The 22605-nt window shown below is 42.4% G+C and overlaps 1 protein-coding gene across 1 annotated transcript in view; it reads right to left on the minus strand.

Annotated features, from left to right (window-relative positions):
• The window catches only part of LOC136853144 (transcriptional regulator ATRX homolog), a 40815-nt gene extending 23775 nt beyond the window's left edge, over positions 1 to 17040 (minus strand). Inside the window, exon 1 of the mRNA XM_067128457.1 lies at positions 15287 to 17040. Within this exon, the coding sequence (XP_066984558.1) occupies positions 15287 to 16950 (1664 nt within the window). The 5' untranslated portion in view covers positions 16951 to 17040. The remainder of the gene's footprint in view (positions 1 to 15286) is intronic.
• Positions 17041 to 22605: the final 5565 nt, after the last annotated feature.

Consider the following 22605-nt stretch of genomic DNA (forward strand, 5'->3'; position numbering starts at 1 on the left):
GTGGCCTATCCTTTTGTGATCCTAGTTTTACAGAAGCATGATTATGGCTAACTTTAACTGCTAAATAAAATAAAAGCAAAACAGGCTAGAGGGCTCCAAAAATTATGTTTAATTATTGGAGGTGAATGATTAAAAACAAATTGCAGCCCTCTAGCCTCAAAAGTTTTTAAGATCTGAGGACTGAAAAAAAAGTGCAATCAAAGACAAAGCTGGCTGCAATAGTTTTCTTTTCCAGAAAATTAAAGCAGAGCAAATGAAGGGCACTTTGCCATTGTACTCCCTACTCACAATAGAGAGAAACAAATCATTTAGCACACTAAATAACATCAAACATGAATTATTTCCAAAAAATTCAGCTCTACTGGATCTGGTCAGGAGGTCAAACAGAGTATCACATCTTACAGACAGTAAGAGGGATTAATAAAAACCCCCAGGTTGAAAAGAGGCAGAGGATTAGCAAGGACCTTAAAGAGGTATGTGATGAACCATGGACAAGATCAACAGCTAGAAGATAATATAAATAAAGAGGTCACCACACTGAAAGCAATGTCACAAAGACACTAAGATAATAGTTTGAGTTATCATAACAGAGAGCAGCATCTTGTAAATTGCCCATTTGTAAAAATATGAATATAACAAGGAAAGAGAAACACACCTTTTGCATATCAACCAGGCCTTCCTCAGCCACCAGAGGGTAATCATCTTGTGACAATTTACAGTCATCTAACTTGCTGATGACTTTTTGGGTCATACCATAGGGAGAGAAATGCATAACAGTTCAGACCTGACCAGTCTAGCAGCCTGACATCCACTGCCAATGCCAGAGGATCTTACACTGGTGAACAATTAATTGGCAAACAATGGCTCCACCTGGTCGCAAACAGGGTGATGATGATGAGGATCCCCAGAGGGCTTCCACAGGATGCCACAAAACTCTGGATGTGGAGCCTTTTCAGTCACTATTACTTGATCTTTGCAGGTGAATACAGTAAACCCCCGTAGGATGGACAGGGGATGTGTACCGCAACCCCCACCCCGCAATAGCTAAAATTTACAGAAAATTAGAACCCCTCTAAAAACACTTAGAACTGCCTATTTTGAAAGTTTAAACAAAAAAGCCCACTAAAAATGCTTATACCTGAGTATTTTAATTAGTTTTTCACAAAAAATGCATTTAGTCATGAAAATGATATGAAAATACAGTAATTAGTGAATATTTTTCAGTGAAAAATACCGCAAATGGGCAAATTTTCCGCAAATAATGGGTAGATGCGTTCCACAAAGAAATCCGCGAATATGTGAGTCTGCAAATAGTGAGACCACGAATACTGGGGGTTTACTGTATATCCACTAAAACATTAAGTCTTCTAGGAACACGCTGAGGTAGCAAGTTGTTGTTCTTGCTCTTGGTTCATAAGTGGCTCTGTGCTGTTAACTGTTGTTAGCTGAGTCTGAGACTCAGACTTAAGGGGTCAAGGAAGAAAGTTCATGAACACAACTATCAATTATTCTCACAAGACATGTTCATGAGGATCCTCATTGTTCTAACCGAAGAGCAGATAAGGGAATTTGACTGTACTTGGAACAAAACTACTTTCCTATGCTAACAGCTCTCCTTGCCAAAGGTTCCATGAGGAAAAAAAAAAAAAAAAAAAAAAAAAAAAAACAATGGCTCCAAGGCTACCTCAAATCTTGGAGGGAGACCCGTAGAATACAAGACAGCCCTCCTTCTCCCTATGTACTGAGGAAACAATAACAAAGCATTCTTGGTAGAGGCTTTCCTTTCCAAGATCTATCCTACAGCCATGCAACTACTCAAGACAACCTTAGTGAACTGCAGTGCAAACAAAGGTTCAAATGCCTGCCCGACCAAAGCTTTCCGACAACCATACTGAATTGCAGTGCAAACAAAGGTTGAAATGCCCAATTTTGAAAGTTTAAACACAAAACACCAGAAAAATGCTGGTTTATCTACCTCCACAAAATTATTAAGGAGCTTCTTACACAAAGCAATTAAACTTTTAAAAGAAGAAATTATGACCATCTCTCCATCAGGTTCTACAATAGCACCTGATTCATCAACAACAGAAGCACAAGCAACCTGCACTCCTGATGAAGCAGCAAAAGAGGGCCTAACCACTGAATGTATGCCAGAAAGTTCCTTAGAGACCAGGGGTGACACTACAACATTCGATGGGGAAAAAGCAGTGGCTGACTGAACTGAACTGAACAGCTTTTACCATAGGCTGAAACTCCTCCTTAGCCACCTCCGATGAAACCACCTGCTCCTACTTAAAAGGACGACACAGGCAGTTGACAACCTGTCAACTCAACAAAAACATCTATATTTTGATCCGGAAAGACCTCACCATAACAAGAAAATAACTGAACTACAGGAGGACTGAAAACAAAACCACCACCAACTGTTTATGGGAAGAGCTCTCCTTGCAACTGCAGAAAAAAAAAGAAAACTGAAAGGCAACTGACTGCCTACCAAAGATGCAGCTGAAATATGAGAGTACTTCGCTGAAGATTTTCTAACTGGAGAAGTGTCTAAGGGTAAAAACTGAGAAGGCTGAACACCTGCAAAACCTTGAAAATTCAAAATATGGGAAACATCCCTGCAAGAAACAGAATCTGAAGCCACATGCCACTTCAAGGAAGCATGGCACACAGAAGAGCAAGCGCAGTCACTAAAAGAGGATCTGTCAAAAAGTGAGTGCTTAGCAGGTGATGGTCACATAGGTGAATGAGAGCAGTGGCTAGAGAGCCTACAGTCAGAAGAAGAAAACCTCAAGGAAGCAAACCACACAGGCACAGAGGTGTGTAGCATTGCAACAAAAGGCGCAAAAACATGCTAGCTTAGGCAACCAGTGCATAAACAATTCTGAGGCACACACCTGCTAAGCTGAGGCAAGCCAAGATACATGGGAAGTGGAAGAAACTAGCCTCCTCTTTAGAAACCAAAGGATCCTTAATGCTAGCCTTAGACCACAATTGATCCTTAGCTACATAAGATTTATGGGGATGATTCAAACAAGGAAAAGGAAAAACTTTCCTCAGTGAGTCATCAATAGCCTACTGCTTACCACCAAACAGCATCAGCAAAGCAAAAGGACATTTTTACCCAAATCCTTAAAACTAAAATCAATCACTCAACAAACATTACCAAAAAAAGAGTCAAAGAATCACTCTTACTAAGCTGTCCTGATGCAGTAAAATTTGAAAGAAGGGAAGACATTAGATGACAACTCCTCTTTAACTCTCCTGTAGCGATCCTACAGAGAATGAAGTCTGGTGCCAGAGCTGGAGCCACTGATGCCAGACCAAACAAGAGAAAGGAGACAACAGGAACAGATCCGTGTCACTCCAACATATCCCAGTTCCCTGTTGCTCTAGGCCCAGAAGGAGCAAGACCAGGTATGTCAAGGCCACGGCTAGTCAGAAGCGGGAGCGATGACCCTTCCTATGATGCTGGAGAAATATCTAAACTCAAGCAGACAAAATATTCTACAAAACTTTGGCTAAATGGTTAATCAAATCCTTTAAGCCCATCAGATCTAACAACCTGAACCCACTGGGAAGATCTAGCTGGAGTACGAGATCAACAACAAGAAGCAGATGATCTAACCAAGTTACTTCATGGGGAGGGAGCCAAATCATGCATTACTTCAACACAAATCTTACTAGACCTATATTCTTGTCTCTTCTGTTGTTATTTTAAACAAGCAGCCTCTCTTCACTTGCACAGTGTCACCAATTTTCCCATGAATTTGTTATACCACAATTCACACACCTAACATCTGTCATTCAAATTACAATCCTTTCCTCAGCATTGCATGTATATTTCATGAGGGTCGATGGAACTAAAATACAGCCTATTTCAAGAAAATCTTACCTTATAGGTCCTTATCCTATTGTTACCATACATACCTGACACAGCATCCAAGACCAAATAAAATAAAATCCATAATAAACACCAATTTTGTCAACAGAAAACTGAGCACAGTTACAACCTGGCAACCTCCTACCAAAACCAGCGATACACAAACACTGATTGGCTGTGAGAGCTTGTACCTATCAGCTCCCGGGGGGGAGATATACAGATATAAAACAGCAAAATTTTAAAGTAATTTGTATTTTTCCTAATATTCAAACCTGGTGGGGACAGCCTTATGACCCGAGCTGGAACAGCAACTTTCAGACATGGTTGCAACTATAGACAGGTGGGGAAAGCCCAGGTACCAGAATGAGGGGTGGCTGAGATGGGATGTGCAAATCTCTGAACTGACTGGTTGGTTCTACCCACCCAGGAATACCTTCCTGGTCTGAAAGAGCTGAGGAAGGAACCCCACACCTCTAGCATGTTGGAGATATGGGATGTTGCAACTGCTAGTGGGCATAAAGTAATGAGTTTGCTTTATTACTTTAAAGAAGGCTTGGAGGTACCCAACAGTGTCGGATACAATAAAAGTTCCTAATAAAACCATTGTCTAGAGAGAGGAGGGTACATGCACCCAATCAATCTATAAAAATGTCATTTTCATAATAAAATTAAGTTTCATATATACTTACCAAGTAATTACATAGTTTCTAACTCGCGTGGCAGCCTTTATTTAAACAATCGCAGTAGCACTTCAATAGTTTAGTGTAGGTGACAAACCCCACCCACTAACAGGAGTACTGGAAATGACTTAGCAGAAAACCTTATTCTGTTTATGACCTTATGTCCATGAGAGGAGAGGAGGGTGGGCCCCGATTGTGTAATTACTTGGCAAGTATATATGAAACTTAATTTTATTATGAAAATGACATTTTCATATAATAATTACACAGCTGAATCCCACATTGAATGGGGTCGGATACATGGACATACTATTCTATTCCAAAACATCAAGGCATGGTAATGACTTTGAAATAGAAAATTTGCTACCTAATGAAACAATGCTTGTCGTTTCCCTACCTGGTAAGAGAGCTACTACAGGTGAATACTACCTCTGGTTGGTGCTCATCTTAACCTGTAGTGGCATGGTGGTTGAGCCATGGGTCACCTCTACTTTAGTGGCAGCTTTGCAGTTGGATAGGCCAGATCACTGGCAACACATACACAAGTGCTGTTGCCCTGGGCACAGTACCAATATAAAAAGACAACCAGACAATGCTTTCACCTACACTGAAAACGCCACAACCCATCCACTGAGACTGGTGGGTACTCCAGGTACATTGTGCCCCTGGCTCCAGAAAATTCGACACCTTATTCAAGATGAAGAGACACTGGGAGAAAAAGAGAGATTCCTATGCTTCCTCCGCCATACCATGCCACCACTGATAATGGCCCCAATGTATTCCAATTTTTAAACACTGTTTAAACTCCTTTCAAATAGTGAGACGCGAAGGTCGGTTTGCACTTCCAGTAGGCCAACTGCAGAATGGAAATGAGGGGCATATTGTGCCTGAAAGCTAACTAGGTAGAGATTGCCCTGACATCATGAGCTCTTACTTTAAAAGTAGGCAAAATGCCCTCCTGAATCTGAGAATGCGCCTCAGAAATTAAGTCTTTCACGAAGAAGGACAATGCATTCTTAGTCAGAGGGTGAGGCAGGTTCTTGACAGCACATAAGAGGTCCTCTCTGATCTTCTTGGTCCTGCTCAGGTAATACTTTAAAGCCCTAGCAGGACAAAGAACTTTCCCTCCCTCCTCAGAGCTAAGGTGTCTGTTAAGTTCTTAATGGAGAAAGAATGGGACCAGGGCTTGGATGGGTCGTCATTCTTGGCCAAAAATCCAAGGGAAAAGTAGCAAACTGCATCTCACTGTGAAAAAACCTACCCTTTTATTGATGGCTTAGATCTCACTAATTTCAACACTACGTATCAAAGGACTTGACGAGGTATTTAAGAGCTGGGATTGACGCCAGATTCAGGACCCCTGTGTTTAAACACTGATCTAAACACAGCTTAATACCCCTTAATGGTGGAAGATGAGAGATTCCTAGATCTCCTCGGATAAAGGAAGAAATCCGCAATTTGGGTCACAGATCTCTCAGAAGAAGAGACATTGAGTCTGTGACACCAGCTTCAGAAAATCGCCCAATTAGCCTGGCAGACACAGCAAGAAAATGACTCCTGCATCTTGCAATAACCTCTGCAGCATGTCTTGAAAACCCTTATGCTCTGACAAGCTTCTGGACAGTATGAAGCTTGTCAGGGCAAGAGCAGTCAACCCTTTGGTACCTCTTAAAATGAAGCTGTCTGAGTAGACAAGTTTTTTAGGGGAAGGAGTCTCAGAAAGTCCACCCACAACCATAGCAGGTCCTGGAACCGTTCTTTCATGGGCCAGAACGGGGATACAAGAGTCATCGTAACATTGCGATGAGCCCAAGACTTGGATGTCACTTCCCTGACCATGTTGAAGGGCGGAAATGCGTAGACATCCAAGTGGGACCAATTTTGCAGTATGGCATCTGTTGCCCATGCTAGCAGGTCTGGGCCCGGAGAACAAAAGAGGAAGGCGATGGTTCCTTGAGGTGGCAAACAGGTCCAAGGTCAGCCTGCCCCATAGTTTTGCAGATTCTGATAGACCAGGAGATCCAAGGTCCACTCAGTGGGAAGGACCTACTTTTTGACGGCTCAGTTCGTCCGCCAGAATATTTAGTTTGCCCTGAATAAATCGAGTGACTAGACTTACTCGATTTGATCTGTCCACAGTACAGGGTCTCTTGCTGTCTGGCAGAGAGAAAATGAGTGAGTGCTGCCTCGCTTCCATTGTACATTAAAGCTTCGGTAATGTCTGAATGGACTACCACAGTCTTCTTGTGAACTAGGGTCATGACGCACTGAAACCCTAAGTGAACTGTTTTCAGTTCTCTGACGTTGATGTGAAGGTTCTGTTCTTCCAGCGACTGTGTCCTGGAAACTTCCCAGTTCCCCAAGAGGACTTCCCAACCTAGAATAGAGGAGTCCAAATAGAAGTCTAGGTCTGGGCTCAGAGGATGAAGGGTTTTCCTTCCGAAAGTCTACGTTTGGACCGCCACCCTTGCCAGTCCGACTTGATCTCCGGGTTTATGGGAAACTCGTAGGTGTCTCGCTGTGTTTCCCTGTCCCAGTTGGGCTTGAGGTAGAATTGCAAAACTCTCATAGGAAGTTCGCCTAACTTGATGAACGTCTTGATGGATGACAGGGTCGCCAGTAGGCTCATCCACTGATAGGCCGAGCAAGACGAAAGGGCTAGAAACTTGTGGACCATCTGAAGGCAGATGGCAATTCTCTTGACAGACGGAAAAGCCTGAAAAGTCCGAGAGTTGAGACTCACCCCCAAATAGAGAAACTCCTGTGACCAGGACAACTGGGACTTCTGAAGGTAGATGATAATCCCCAGTTCCTGAAAGAGGAGATATTAAAGTCCTTTGGGGATCGAAGAGGCAAGTCATCCAGATATAGACTGACGTTTATGCCTATTAAATGAATTCATTTGCTAGAGGACTTGAGTGAACACTTGAGGTGCCTTAAAGAGGCCAAAGCAAAGAGCATGAAACTGGAAGATTTAGCTGGTGCCAGGCTGCAAGGCTGTTGATTGGTAATTTTATTGCAAGGCTGTTGATTGGTAAATTAAAATTAAATCTTTGACAAGCTAAGCTCAAATTTCTCTTTCTGAATTTAGCCTACTCGATATTTATACACTTAATACAATGTATGGGTTGTAATACAACAAATTTTTAAAGTAATTTGTATTTTTCTTAACTATACAAACCTGAGGTCCTTTACATAAGGAATTACTTTCAGCGAAGCTGGAATGGCCGTTAAACTTTCAAACAAGGTGGTTAGGCAGTTAACTAGCATCCAGTAGGCGGGAGTCCCGCCTGCCCGGATGTAAACATTCCAATTTGCCTTTCGGCCCAGGTATCAGATTGAGGGATGGCATGAGGTGGGCATAAAACTGTAAAAGACCTCAGGTTTGTATAGTTAGGAAAAATATAAATTGCTTAAAAAATGTCATTTGTTCCTACTCAATATACAAACAATCGGTCCTTTCCATAAGGAAGACTCACTTATTGGTGGGAGGAATTTGAGTGAGTCTCTGAACTAACTGGAGTTTGCTGCTCCTGGGTTTCTCTTCCTGGTAGATAGAGAATGGAAGATTACCGTGCCTCTGACATACTGAACAGAGTATAAGAACTGCAAGATCAATTGTCAGACTTATCTGTGCCTTTTCGAACAAGTGAGAGAATCGTAATCTCATATGAAAATGGGCTAGGATGAATCTTAAGAGTCAGTGACAGTAAGGAAAATATAAGAATTGGGTTTGACTTATTGTCACGGTCTCCTTCCTCCCCTTGCTAGAGGAAGGAGCAGGATTGCTTCTATAAATCTAAGATAGAAAAATAGAACAGAAGCTTGATGTGCAAACTTATCTGCATCAGCTGCCAGTTACAGCATGTGATGGCTCAAATCCTGCTCTCTACCCGAAGGAAGAGATCGAAGGAAGGCAATGAAGGAGGAGGAGGAGGCCAGTCATTCATGCAATCACTCTCACTTCCATAACCGTACACCTTAGGCGAGATGCCACCTGTCCACTTAGAGGAGCTGGGTAAGCTACACAACTTGTTGAGTAGCCACCACAGGTACCGAGGAAAAAGTGTTCAAGGACTTGTGGGCAATGTCCCGACAGTAGAAGGCCATAAATGTGGTCTGTTGTGACCATACCCCCGCCTTCAGTACCTGCAGAACTGACAGATTCTTCCGGAATGCAAGGGATGGACCAATGCCTGACTTCGTGGGCTCAGGTGAAATCTACTGGTGTCATCATCTCCAGGTGCAGCGTATGCTCTCCTGATCACCTCACGAAGCCAGAAAGAAATCGTGTTCTTGGACACTTCTTTCTTGGACTAGCCAGTACTGTACTAACGAAGAGTTGTCGGCACTCAGGCCGGAGATGTCGAGTCCTCTAAGGTAGCACCGCAGCACTATAAAAGGACAAAGTTGCATCTCGTCTGGATTGTTATCAACAAAGTCATCCAGGGAGGGGATCGTGAAGGACTTGAACCTGGTGTCAGGGACCAACAGGTTCTGCATTTTCACTACAAAATCCAGGACAAAGTTGAGCGTAACTGATCCCCATCCCATAGCGTTTAGCATCGAAGGAAAGTCCATGAAGTTTGCCTCCTCTCTTTGTCAATGCAGCTTAGATATTTGTCGAGCTTATTCTTAAACACATCTACGCTGACTCCTGATATGTTCCTCAGATGAGCTGGTAACGCACTGAATAGACGCTGCATTATCGATGCTGGTGCATAGTGGATTATTGTCGTGTGTGCTTTCCTTAGTTTTCCTGTAGTTTTGGGCACTATTAATCTACCTCTGCTTGCTCTTTCTGATATTTTTAGCTCCATGATGTTTTCGGTAATTCCTTCTATCTGTTTCCATGCCTGTATTATCATGTAGCATTCTCTTCTCCTTTCAAGACTAAATAATTTTTAGAATTGTAGTCTTTCCCAGTAGTCAAGGTCCTTAACTTCTTCTATTCTAGCTGTAAAAGACCTTTGTACACTCTCTATTTGTGCAATATCCTTTTGGTAGTGTGGGTACCATATCATAGTGCAATATTCAAGTGGACTACGTACATACATTTAATAAAGCATAATCATGTGTTCAGCTTTCCTTGTTTTGAAGTGCTGGAACAACATTCCCATTTTTGCTTTGCATTTTGCCAATAATATTGCTATTTGATCACTGCATAACATATTCCTATTCAACATCACACCAAGGTCTTTAACTGCTTCCTTATTTGTGATTGTCTCATTATTAGGTCCCATATATGCATATTGCATTTCTTTTTTATCACCATAATTTATTGATTCAAATTTATCAGAGTTAAATACCATCCTATTTACTTCTGCCCATTCATATATTTTGTTTAGGTCTCTTTGTAGCGAGTTCCAAGTTCCTATCTTCATCACAAGTAGTTTCTCTACTTATTCTTGTGTCATCAGCAAAACTTTTCACTACCGAGTCCTTAACATTACTGTCTATGTCTGCAACCATAATAACAAACAGCAATGCAGCTAACATCGTACCTTGTGGCATACCAGAGCCAATCATTGAGATACCTCAAAAGACGTATCCCATGCGAATAGGCCCAAGCTGACACAAGGGCAAACACTCACGTGAACCCCTGGGGTACTTGAGAGAGGACAGATGGATAGATATTTGAAAATATGCATCCTTCAGGTTCACCATAGGCATGAAGTCGTTCTCCCTCACGGAAGTGAGCAACAAGTGTGCCGTTTCCATCATGAACCAAGTCTGGCGAACGAATCAGTTCAAGGGAGAGAGGTCTATGACCAGTCTCCAACACCCAGAGGTTTTCTCTATGAGAAAGATGCAGTTGTAAAAGCCTGGGGACCAATCCAACACAACTTCTAAAGTGCTCTTCTTCAGCATTGCTTGCACCTCTTTCCTGAGTGCGAGATCCTTCGGTGAGCCGAGAATGTGGGTAAGAGACGAGACCATATCGCTGCCGTGTTGCCCAATGGCTCGACAAGCAAACCCCCACCAATGGCAGCAGCTGGAGGGGAATGCCGCCCCTAGCGTTCTTCCTTCTTCTTACCTTTGCCCCTTTTCCTGACTGCAAAGAGGGGTGAAAGGGGTGCGGTTGCATACCCTTCTTAGCAGAGGTAGAAGAGGGCTGGGTGCTCCCACGAGCACCCTTCAAGTCCTGGGTCTTCTTAGGGGCCGAGGAAGTGCTAGCCTGACCTGAAGGTCAGGCCACAGCGGCACACGAAGACCTGGAGGTCTTGGCCACTGCCTGGTGGACAAGGCGGTCGTTGCCTTTAGCACATCTCATGTCCACCACAGCGTCTACCAACTCTCTGGGGAAGACAGACGCAGAACCCATCAACGGTCAGTTCCCAAGGGTCAATGTCGACTCAGGACCTACAGACCTGGAGGTCCAATTCAGGACAGCGTCCCTCCTCTTCAGCAACAGGTTTGTCCACAGGTTTGCTGTTTGGTGGGCCAGGTAGGAGATAGCCCTACTTCCAGACTGGCACAGTCTCCCGAACACGGAGTCCTCTCCAGGGATGATCGGACCCGAGGAGGCGGCAACCTTGGATACTGTGGATGACCACATATCCAGCCAAGAGCCTGCCTGCAGAGCCACCATAGCAGTGGCCTCCAGGTTCACTGCTGCTTGCTGCAAGAGGGAGACCCCTTCTGCAGCAAGGTGCTGCAGCAAGAGACCCTGGCCTAGACGAACCAGGTCTGAGTCAATCTGTTTAGTCAGCAGAGACCCTTCCTAGGGCATGCTGAAGCACTTCTGTCGAGGCAGAGGAGGAGGAAGAAGCTCCTCTGACGGCTCGATCAAAGTGAATTCTCCTGCCCAGAGACCAGGTTACCAACTTGATCGAGTATCCCCTCGGCAAGTGCGGACCATGGCAGCCCCATCGAAGCTTTTGGTTCCTGTTTTGGACCCCAAAAAGATTTGAGGTGTGAAGGATGACCCATAGAAGAGGCCATGGTCCATTTCCCGAGATCACTGTGCTGACGAATCAGCGCGATGACCTTTGCAAAAGTCTTCTGTATCTAGGGGGTGTCTGCATCCTGGGGAAGAGAACCCTGATTCCTTCCAGGGTGCGGTCCTCCTGATCTTCTCTCCCCACAGGAGAGAGAACCTTGGCAGATCCCTGGGATCCCTCCTCAACTACTTGGGCATACAAACAAATCTGTCCAAGAACTGAACCTGGGGCGTGGACCTTCGTAGCAGGACTCCAATAAGAAGGAGTGTTCTCATTGAAGTCCCTCCTGTCCAACTCATGCCTCCCAGTGAAGCGCCAGCAGAAGAGGCAGGCCATGGGCAGCCGCCAACCCGCGGTGGTGACAGTGGCACAGATCTATGAGAGAGCTTACGTCTTGGCAAGGCACTGTCCCGAGGAAAGTGGAGAGGTTCATGCGAGCATACCTGAGCACTCTCCTCTGGCGAGCGGGGCTGATCACGCGAATGTGAGCAGGGGCTGGTGGGAGTGGAGTGCTCAAGCACCATCTGACGTGAACTTGCGCAGTCTTCCAACGTGCTCCTGCCTTCTTCAAGGCCTGATGAGAAGAAGACTGAACACAGGACCTCCTCACTGTGTCTCCGAGTGCTCAGACCCTTGAGTCCGAAGCACCGGGCTGGGAACCTGTCCGAGCACTCGAAGTGGTACTGACAGGGAGTGTTGAAACACCTGCATGTTTTGGCAATTTCTCTCGCTGTATGCATAAACCAGACCGGGGAGCAGACTCCCCTGTAATGACTTAGAGTACTCAAGGTTCCATGGAATCTCAAACACTCAGAGTGACTTGACTCTGTCGAGCACCTGACACTCCCAAATCTCATACAGAACAATCAACACTGTCTGAAGAAACTTGGGAAGAGACAGGTACAGTATCAGTCTTAGAAGCAGACTTCTTTGAACTGGTTTCAAGTGCGCAGAACTTGGGGACTCGCGCACTCAAGGCTCCCGAGATGCGAGACCCCAGTGGGGTAAGCGAAATGGTTCCCAAGCCCGAGGAGAGCCAACAAGAGATCCCATTGCTTCCACTGTAGAGGGAAGCAGCCCCTTAGAAGTCATGTGGTGGGATTTCTTGGGTGGGGTAGAGGCAGCCTTCTTATTCAGCCAGCGAGCCTCAGAAGAAGAAGAAGAGGAGGAAGCAGCAGACGATCAAGTCGATGACGAAGACAGAGACGACGATGATGACAACACCTTACGACTCCTCTTCTCCATTTTCTTCTTCAACATCTTTCAGGATGGCAGTCAGGTCTCCCATCCAGGAGGGAGCGGCAGGAACCACAGGAGCAGCCGGAGCAGCTGGGGCAGCAGGAACAGCAGGAAAAAAAAGTATACTTTAGTTTTACCAGACCACTGAGCTGATTAACAGCCCTCCTAGGGCTGGCCCGAAGGATTAGACTTATTTTACGTGGCTAAGAACCAACTGGTTACCACATTATAGTGAGAAATTAATTTCTATCACCAGAAATAAATTCCTCTAATTCTTCATTAGACGGCCAGAGACTCGAACTCAGGCCTAGCGAGTGCTAGTCCATAACTCTATCGACTCGCCTAATGAGGAACTAGGAAGTGGCCTAAGTGGCCGGATAAGGAGTTGGGGCAACAGAAGCAGCAGGAACAGCTGGAACAGCAGGCACAGTAGGAGCCACCGGAACCACAAAGGCAGGGGGTGGTAGGGACACTGCATATCGGGGAGCAGGAGCATGGACGGCAGTCCAGTCCACCAAGGTCGGGGTCATCAAAATTGTAAAGTGCGTTGACACTGTTTCGGGGACCTTCAGAAACGCTGTCATGGTTATCTTAGTTTAGTGACAGTAGCAGCAGCATGGGTGACTACTGGAACCTGTGATGTCCTCAGGTGTGCCAGGATACCCTTCAGCCACAGAGCGCTCAAAAGCCCCAAGGAGATCCATGCTTCCTGGAGCTCAGCAGTTTCACAGCACTTGGCCACCAATCCTGGAGAAAAAAGCATAATTGGGTGAATGGAGGGAGACTCTTCTCACTCCAAGTGAAAAATTTCCCCCTCGGAGCGAGAGGAGACCCCCGAGAAGAGATCATCTCGATCGCCTGCCCGCCCCCGACGATCTTCACCCGACGAAGCAAGTGAAGATGAAGAGAGAGAGATCACTCCCAAATGAGAGACAGCCAAGTGGCAAGTTCTGCAAGAGGGAGAAACAAGAAAGAAGGGTTAGCGACCAAGGGCATGGTCAGGGGCGTATAACCTTCCGACGACACCTTGGAAGCTTTCCTTCTGTACTGTTTCCTTCCTGTGAACTTCGTCCACTGCACGGGCGACCAGGAACGACACTCAGCACATGTGGATTCAGGATTACAGTTATGCCCCCTGCAACTAGTACAGAGGACATGAGAGCCAACATCAATGGAAGAACAGAAGTGGGTACAACCCCAGCCATCAACGCCAGGCCACACGTGCTGGGTGAGTCTTCCTTACAGGCATAGATGATTTGTGGGTTTGCATACTCATAGGTAATATCAAACACACAAGCAAATACAAGGCAAAGCAAGGCAAACGAAAAAAGAAAGATCCAACCGAGAATAAAAGAAAAACGGCGAGCACACACACATCTGCACAGCACGAAAGCCAAAAGCAAATTGGAATGTTTACATTTGGGCAGGCAGGGCTCCCACCTACAGGATGATAGTTAACAGCCTAACCACCTTGTTTGAAAGTTTAATGGCTGTTCCAGCTTCAATGACAGTAATTCCCTATGTAAAGAGCCAAGGGTTTGTGTATTGTGTGAGAACAAATACCGTACTTATAGCTTTATATAACTCAGTATCATTGTTTTAACGGACTTCATTACCTTAAATTCCGTTAATATTCATTAATATTTGATTTAACTCGGCTTCGGTTTTGTAGTCTTGGTGACGTCATCTATCTCTCTTTCCCTGAGAAGGAGAACTGAACGCTCGCTGAGCTACCAAGTGGCAGGTGACGTAAGCTCGCTTGCACAACTCAGATCTTGGCTTATATCATAAAGCAAAAAACTGACAGAGCAATTCACTTGTAAGTCATAGAGAGAGAGAGAGAGAGAGAGAGAGAGAGAGAGGAATGTTTAAATCGGTAAAACAAACGAATCATGGAACAGCTGTTTTCTGATTTTGAGGGATTTTACTTCAACAAAAAGTATACTAGTTTACCATTTGTATCATATTTAAGTACAAAAGTAAAAATAATACCAATTTTTCTTACAAATTTTATAGTTAAAAGCATGAAAACTTATAAATTGCTTTAAAAATTAAACATAAACACTTCAGCAGTTCCAGCTCGTATTCAAAAGCTAATTCCTATGTAACGAATAAAGGTTTGTATTTGTACAGGAACAAATCCATATTCATAGAAAACTGATTGTTCTTTTTGTTTATAATCTGTTAAAAGCTAAATAATAGAGTGGTAAGTTTCATTAAAAAATTATTGCTTTTAATTCTTTTTCTTTAAAGAAAGAAAACACCTTTCAACATTAAGATAACATCTTTCTCAGTCTTTTGGAACATTAAACATTTCAGCTTTAACAATGAATTCAAAATACGAAAAATGTCTCCAAGCACTATTCTATAGCCTAACTCCTGTGGTAAGTCTAGTAAATGCTATCTGGCAATACAGTTTTAAAAACACAATGGCCTACTAATCTATCTGAAAAAGAAGAGACACTTTGGCAATAAAAAGCTGGAGTGAACTTGTAATCATTTACATTTCACAAACAAAAGTCAATTTTTAAAATCACCTTTTCTTTTCCTCTTTCCACCAACGTCCTGAGACAGGCATTCCTCTCACATCTGGTGTCTTAGCTGGTAAGGAATTGTTGTTTGATTCCTTAGGCATACTGTTTGATTTCTTTTCTTCATTGTTCTTCTCCTTGTCTTCTGTGCATGTGGTGCTGGAAGCATCATTTTTCTCAGAATCTTGAATTACAGTTACATCTGGCTCCCCACTCAATTTATTAGTAACAGCTTCTATCAGTGAATCAGCCAAATCTGATTTTTCAGACGCTGAGGTAGTATTCACTTCCATTTTCTCCTGCAATGAAGAGATGGGTGACCTTTCTGCCGATGAACTAGTCTTTGTTCCATCATCACTTTTATCTAAAGCTCTTACTTCCTCACCTTTTGCTTCCTCTTCTTCTAATTGCAATCTAGGGCATGATTCTTCCACAAAAATTACATCACCATCATCCAATTTCTCTTCCGCAATGGGTTCATTTTCTTTGTCATCATCCTGTGGTTTTGAAGCATTTAGTGTTTCCTGCTTCTCATCCTCCACTGTTACTTTCAAAACATTATCATTTGGATCTGGCGCCTGTGAAGTATCATGTTCCTCTTCATCTTCTACTATTACTTCCAATATATCATCCTTTGGATTAGATTCCTGCATGGTTTCATTTTCCTTTTCATCTTCTACTATTACTTCCAAAATATCATCCTTTGATTTTGAAGTTTTAGAAGTGCACAAAATTTCAGTCTCCTTGTCATCTTCCTTTTCAGCTTCTTCTAAAACTTCCAATGGCTTTTCATTCAACCCTGATCCACTTAGCCGTCTAGATCTTCTAGTTGATGCACTGCATTTATTATCTGGGCAGTCAACTGACGCCAGAGATTTTAGGGAACTATTTTGCTGAGGCTTACTTGAGCTATCGCTCAACACATCTTGGTCACCTGAGGAAACCCTCCTCGAACGCCTTGTTGGCATCTGAACAGTTTTTTCATCTGTGACAACATCATCTAGGTCAGTCGACAAACGTCTTGAACGCCTAGTCGGAGTTCTTGCACCCTGGGGAACTGGAGAATCAATAATTTCGGTAGAGAGTCTTCTGGTCCTCTTTGTTAAAATTTCAGCTTTTGGTGGCAATGTCTCAGGAACATTGCTACCCTCTGAAGAAAGTCTTCTACAACGCCTAATTGGTGTTTGCACCTGAGGGGAGCTCGTTTCACCCAAAGTTCCAGACAAATGGCTTGGTTTCTTAGTGGGAGTTTCAACATTGTTAGTCAAGCCCAATGGTGCAACTTCTACAGAATCCGTAGATAATCTTCTTGAACGTCTAGGTGGTGTTTGTATATCGACAGGCCTACCTCGTTTAGATCGAGTGGTTGGGGTCTGAGGTTGAACAAGTGGGATAGGTGTCACAAGCAAATGTTTCGACCGTACTGTTCCCGACTTTGGCGATGACAGAGTTTCTGAAACGGGTGGACTAATGTGCTCCCTACTTGCTCTAGCCCTGGTTGCTTTATAGGGACTCTCGCAAACCTTCGCAGGCCTACCAGCAGTCTTTTTGGGGGTCTGGGCGGCGGGTAAGTCTTCTTTATTTACTGACCTTCTCAAACGCTTATTAGTAGGCGTCTCATTTTCCTCTTCCTGGTTTGTCTTAGATGACCGTTTAGTAGGGGCCATCATATCAAAATGTCACGGCACTGTACGATAACGCGAAACTTCCACACGTGTTTACATCACCAGTAATAGTAGTAGTAAACATAGTCGAAAGGTTAGTCGAGGGAGGAGCTGCACCCTTTGCAACGGCACTTCCTTCTTCCTCAATTTGCGATCTCATTTTCTGGTTTTTCCCTATAGTACTGTAAAGGATTTTTCTTTTCCTCCATCCTTTCATCACTAATTAAATTTCTTTCTATGAATTTCCTTCGTTCTTTCTGTATGAATGTTGCAAATTTATTGTATATTTTCTTCCCTCCATTCTTTGCTTCCTAAAAACATAGTTGCAGTCTAGGGTAGGTCTTAATAACCCATAAATCTGGAAAGGAAAATAAGAAAATGAAGGCATTTATCAACAACGTATGGTACCAGAGAGAAAATAAACTTAAAGAAATACAACCAAAGACAAAACAGGGCAAGCAAGGGAGACGTTTTAAAAACAAATCTGTGCTACTTTGACTACTACAAGGCGAACTGAACAAAAATTTCGACTCTGGGTGCTATCATACATAACTTTTGCTAAATAGGAGATATTAGGTTCTCTAAAATTATTTCACGATCTTTTATTCTCACTTTTTCCTTACTAAAGAATCCGTGTTCAGTATTGCCTTCTTCAGTTCTGCAAAGATCCTAAAACTCACCCCTGTACTTTTCTCTGCAGGTAGCCTGCATTTCCAATAAGACTGACTTTCATTATAATACCATCGTTCTAATGGTATGATTTGTTTCATTTTACTACTTCTACAGCGCCCGTATTGATACTATGATTTTTGTTCAACACTTCAGAGATGACTCTTATTTTTTCTCAGAGTCTATTGTTATGGACCAGCGAGCCTTATTTGTACTCGATTTTGTAGGCCACATGCCACATACCGCATGAAAATAAAAATTATCCATTTTTTTCCTTCCCCCATAATTCACATTCTACATTTACTTCAATATTTTCAATTGAGATCAAGTATTTTATTTTTTTTTAATTTGTTTATGTGGGTGGCCTCAAATCTTCCCTCGTCCTCCGCCAACTAGTCTTCCTAAAATCTATACTTTTTACATATTTCTTTTGAAATTAATGGATCGAGTTTATACATGCCTTGACTGGTGTTCATATTATTAGAAAATCATTCGTTTCATAAAACTGAACTCTATAAACATATACGTTCTGCATATTTTTTTAATAAATGGATAGAGTTTATACATGCCATGATTGATTTCCATATTGTTATAAAATCATTCTTTTACAGAAGTGGACTTGCGATGTTTCTTTCCAGTACATTATTGGAATAAACTATCTGTTTATTCCCCACTTAATTGAATGTATGGTTGTTTTCAATGACATACGAAATTTCCACTGGTCATATCTTTTACATTTTTCATGTTGTTCAATTCTCTTTTCAATAATTTTAAAGTCTGGCCAATGTAAAGGTTGTCACGGGACTTATATGGGATCTGATAAGCACGTCAGGGGGTTCTTTGCAAATGCTTGTTTCACTGTATTATGGGGACTGGGACTGTCCTTGAAATTATTAGTATATGGTAATATAAGAAAGGTATCTGCAAGTTTCCTTTTTGGTACCATAAGCGTTTTATTTTTATCATTGTTAATGCATTGTCTCATATAGAAACAGAATTTCTTACCTGTATACCTAATTATATCTATTTTGTCATGGACATATTCAGGGCTACACTATATAAAATGCTCTGAAAAAACGTATGAGAACATATGAGATATGGGAACAGATTTCTTAACTCTGTTGCTTTGACCACCAATCCACTCTACAAAAAGTACCATCTCACTAAAGTCACACATTACCATCTCTCCCAAATTTAATCTGATTTGTAGCCAATCCAGAGGCTCACCTTTGGTAAAATTTTCGTTGTGTGTAAACTGAACCCGAAAAATAGTTCCCTTTGTCGTATGTAATTAAGGAGACAGGGGATAGAATCAGTTAATCTTTTTATTGTTCTTGCTTAAAGTCACAAATACCATGTGGCTGCTCTAGGAGCAAGAGCCCATGCCAGTACAAGGCTGGCTTAATCTAAAACAACAACAAACTTGACAGAGGCATCAAGCGTCTAAATCTCGGCGGCCTCGATCAACCACGCATAGAAGATTACACCCATGTTAAGGCCGCGTTGGAAGCCTTTCCATCTGAGTATAGGAGAAAGACTAACACCCTGGAAAATTCGCTGGGACACTATGCCACTGGGAAACTCAAGTCTCTCCACGGTCTCAGGACATCTGCGCACTTTGTGCTTGTCAACCGTTCGCCTCAGGAACGGACCCCCAGACGTGACTCTGGCCCAAAAATGGCATGATCAAATTCTGGTGAAATTAAATCATTTCTAACCTGGACATTCGATGAGGTCTATGGTATTACTCTTCTCTGGAAGTTATCAGTAATTGATTAGGATTGTTGACTCTGAATTAATTCTCATTTTGATAAAGGTTTGGGCTGTAAATTTAATATTGCAACTGATGTCAATGGCTGATTGCCAAACTGACCTGAAGGTTGCATGAAACGGCTTGCTGTCTTTGGTGCTCTGGGCCTCTGGCCTTTCACTTATTAACAATGGGTTTCTGTCCGTAAATTCCAAATTGGTTAAGTTCAATAGCGAACCTATCTTTCCCGTCAAGTAAGGTTTGCTTAACATTCAATCTGAACTAGAAAAAATAGAACATGATGGTTTTCCCTTCAAAACGTCGATCTACTGTTTAATAAGCTGAAGTCACTGATACTAGAATGTAGCCTGTGGGGTTATTGTGTTGAAGATTTAAGTTTGGTTATTCTGCACTGTAGTGTGTATACTGATTTCTAAGAAGCAAAGGAGTCTAAAAAGCATTAGATAGGAGGATAAAGGTAATATCACTGGATAAGTCCCCATCGTCTTTGCATCATATTTAGAATTTACGGGACTTTCCATCTTCACACGTAGTGGGTGGCCAGTTTCTCCAGAATAACTTCAAATAGTCTCCACGGCCGCAAGAGCGGAATTTAAATTAAACAGATGTCTGGAAAAAAATATTTTAGATTTATATTAGGCAGATAGACTGGGTCACAGATACTCCCAGTTTTCTCTAAATATCCAATTAATGAAACATGTTGGTTTCCTACATGCTGTCTAAATTTTAGATGATATCAGCCGATGAAAAATGTTGGAAACATCATTGTCGAAAATATATATTTTGAAATGCCCGAGACAGAGCCATTCCTACACAGGTGAGTGTCATATCCCACAAACACCCTCATCCCTTGATATGAATTACTGATTAATCTGGATCACATGTTGTACAGACTACACAATTGCTTTGTATACGTGCCAACCTTCCACATAGACAGCAAAACTGATTTTGCTGATGGAGATTATTGCATGATAATGCATTTATGCTGCGGGAAGCAATGAAAACGTTTGCCTCATTTAATGTCGCATTCAAATAGTATGAATATGAAACAGGAAAGTCATTCGTCTTAAGTTTGGATGCGCATACACGTCCATACGAGTTCATGGTCCCGTCCTCATTGGTTTTTCAGAGACGACTATCATTTTTTTTTTTTTTTCTCTCTCTCTCTCTCTCTCTCTCTCTCTCTCTCTCTCTCTCTCTCTCTCTCTCTCTCTCTATACATGTGCAGTACACTAAACAAATATAATTTCCCTCTAATGGTTCATAGTGTATGATGTATAGATACGTCTTCTACGCAATGCATCTGCTCCCGATTGTATGAAGTCTAGGTTATATGCATTTTTATCCAGTTTCCATCGTGCGTCGTTAACAGTAAGCAACAAGGAGTGGCTAAGTAAGAACACGAAAACAATCTCAAAAATATTGTTGTGACTGCTACCACTACCACCGTTAATGATGATAATAATAATGTGGCAGATGCCATAGGAAAATGGAAACCAGAAGAGTAACATCTAGTGAATTACAAAATGCCGAATATGCGCAAGACAGGGATAGTCGATGATATCCTTGGCATATCGGACAATAACTTGATAAAGGTCGGATTAGAGTTGAGGCTGAAAAGAAAGTGAATTTTTAGAAAGGAAAAAGAGAGGAAAAAATATAAAACAGATACAAGAAGCCTTACAGACTTTGCAGGAGCAGAGGAAAATAAAATGAAAGAGGCGTTAATTATAACAGAGAAGTTTGAAGATGTTGCATAAAGAACAGCAGGAAAAAAAGGTGACCTCAAAGTACCAAATGAGATTTGGGATAACAGAAATGAAGTATCACGCAACAGTAGATGAACTGGGAAATAGAACAAAAGAAAAATACGCAGCTAATCATTAGAAAGGACATTACTGAATATGAATGTATGCTAACACAAGAGGCAAAAAGAGAGGGAAAGAATGTATGAGATGTCAGAGAAAATTAAGTATACCTTAGTTTAACCAGACCACTGAGCTGATTAATAGCTCTCCTAGGGTTGGCCGGGTTCCTCGTTGGGGGAGCGGGTTGCGTTCTCAGCTATCCACTCTGTTGGCCGCGAGTTCGAATCTCCGACCGGTCAATGAAGGATAAGAGGAATTTATTTCTGGTTATAGAAATTCATTTCTCGCTATAATGTGGTTCGGATTCCACAATAAGCTGTACGTCCCGTCGCTAGGTAACTAATTGGTTCTTAGCCACGTAAAATAAATCTAATCCTTCGGGCCAGCCCCAGGAGAGCTGTTAATCAGCTCAGTGGTCTGGTTAAACTAAGATATACTTAACCTAGGACTGGCCCGAAGGATTAGACTTATTTTACGTGGCTAAGAACCAGTTGGTTACCTAGCAACGGGACCTACAGCTTATTGTGGAATCCGAACCACATTAGAACGAGAAATGAATTTCTATCACCAGAAATAAATTCCTCTAATTCTTCACTGGCCGGTCTGAGAATCGAACGCGGGCCTAGGAGAGTGCTAGCCGAGTATGATAACGACCCATGAGATGTCAGAGAAAATTTAAAGTTTGGAGAAATGAAAAAGGAGGAGAACATGTTTAGATTTATGATGAAAAGGAAACGATGATGAGGAGAGAAGGAAATATAAGCAAGAGTTGCTGCGGGAGTTCGAGGAAGCGGACATCCAAGACACAGGGTTAACCCTAGGGAGCTTTGAGATCACACGGACGCAGTCGCCCCAATTCAGTACCTAAACAGAATACGACCATGGAAGCCCGAATTACAAGGTGAAATAGTGAGGACATTTTCAGAAAAACCTAAGAAGACGAAAGCCGCTGGACCAGATTTATAAAGCCAGAAAATAAAGGTAAAAGTATACAAAAAAATCTAACGAACTGTTTACAAAGAGAAGTGGAAACGAGAAAAAACAAGAAAGTAGAAGTAAACAACAAGAATATTTTTAAAATATAAAGAAACGTTCAGTAAAATTCAAGTAAAAAATTTGTCCATGGCATTATTGAAAGAGTAATAGAGGAACGTCTTAGAGTAAATGAAGAGGACAGAGAAAACCAAGCAGGTTTATCAAAAAGGGAAGAGTGGAAGATAACTATTTCATACTGCAACACTGTGCAGAAAAAAAAAGGCACAGAAGGAACCAAGGAAATAAAGATGAAAGCAGCAGTCTCATGTATAATGAAGAGGAGAAAGAGACAGAATTCATGAAAATAAAGGACTGTAT

The sequence above is a fragment of the Macrobrachium rosenbergii genome, chromosome 3 (genome assembly GCF_040412425.1).
Source record: "Macrobrachium rosenbergii isolate ZJJX-2024 chromosome 3, ASM4041242v1, whole genome shotgun sequence".
NCBI classification, from domain to species: Eukaryota; Metazoa; Arthropoda; class Malacostraca; order Decapoda; family Palaemonidae; genus Macrobrachium; species Macrobrachium rosenbergii.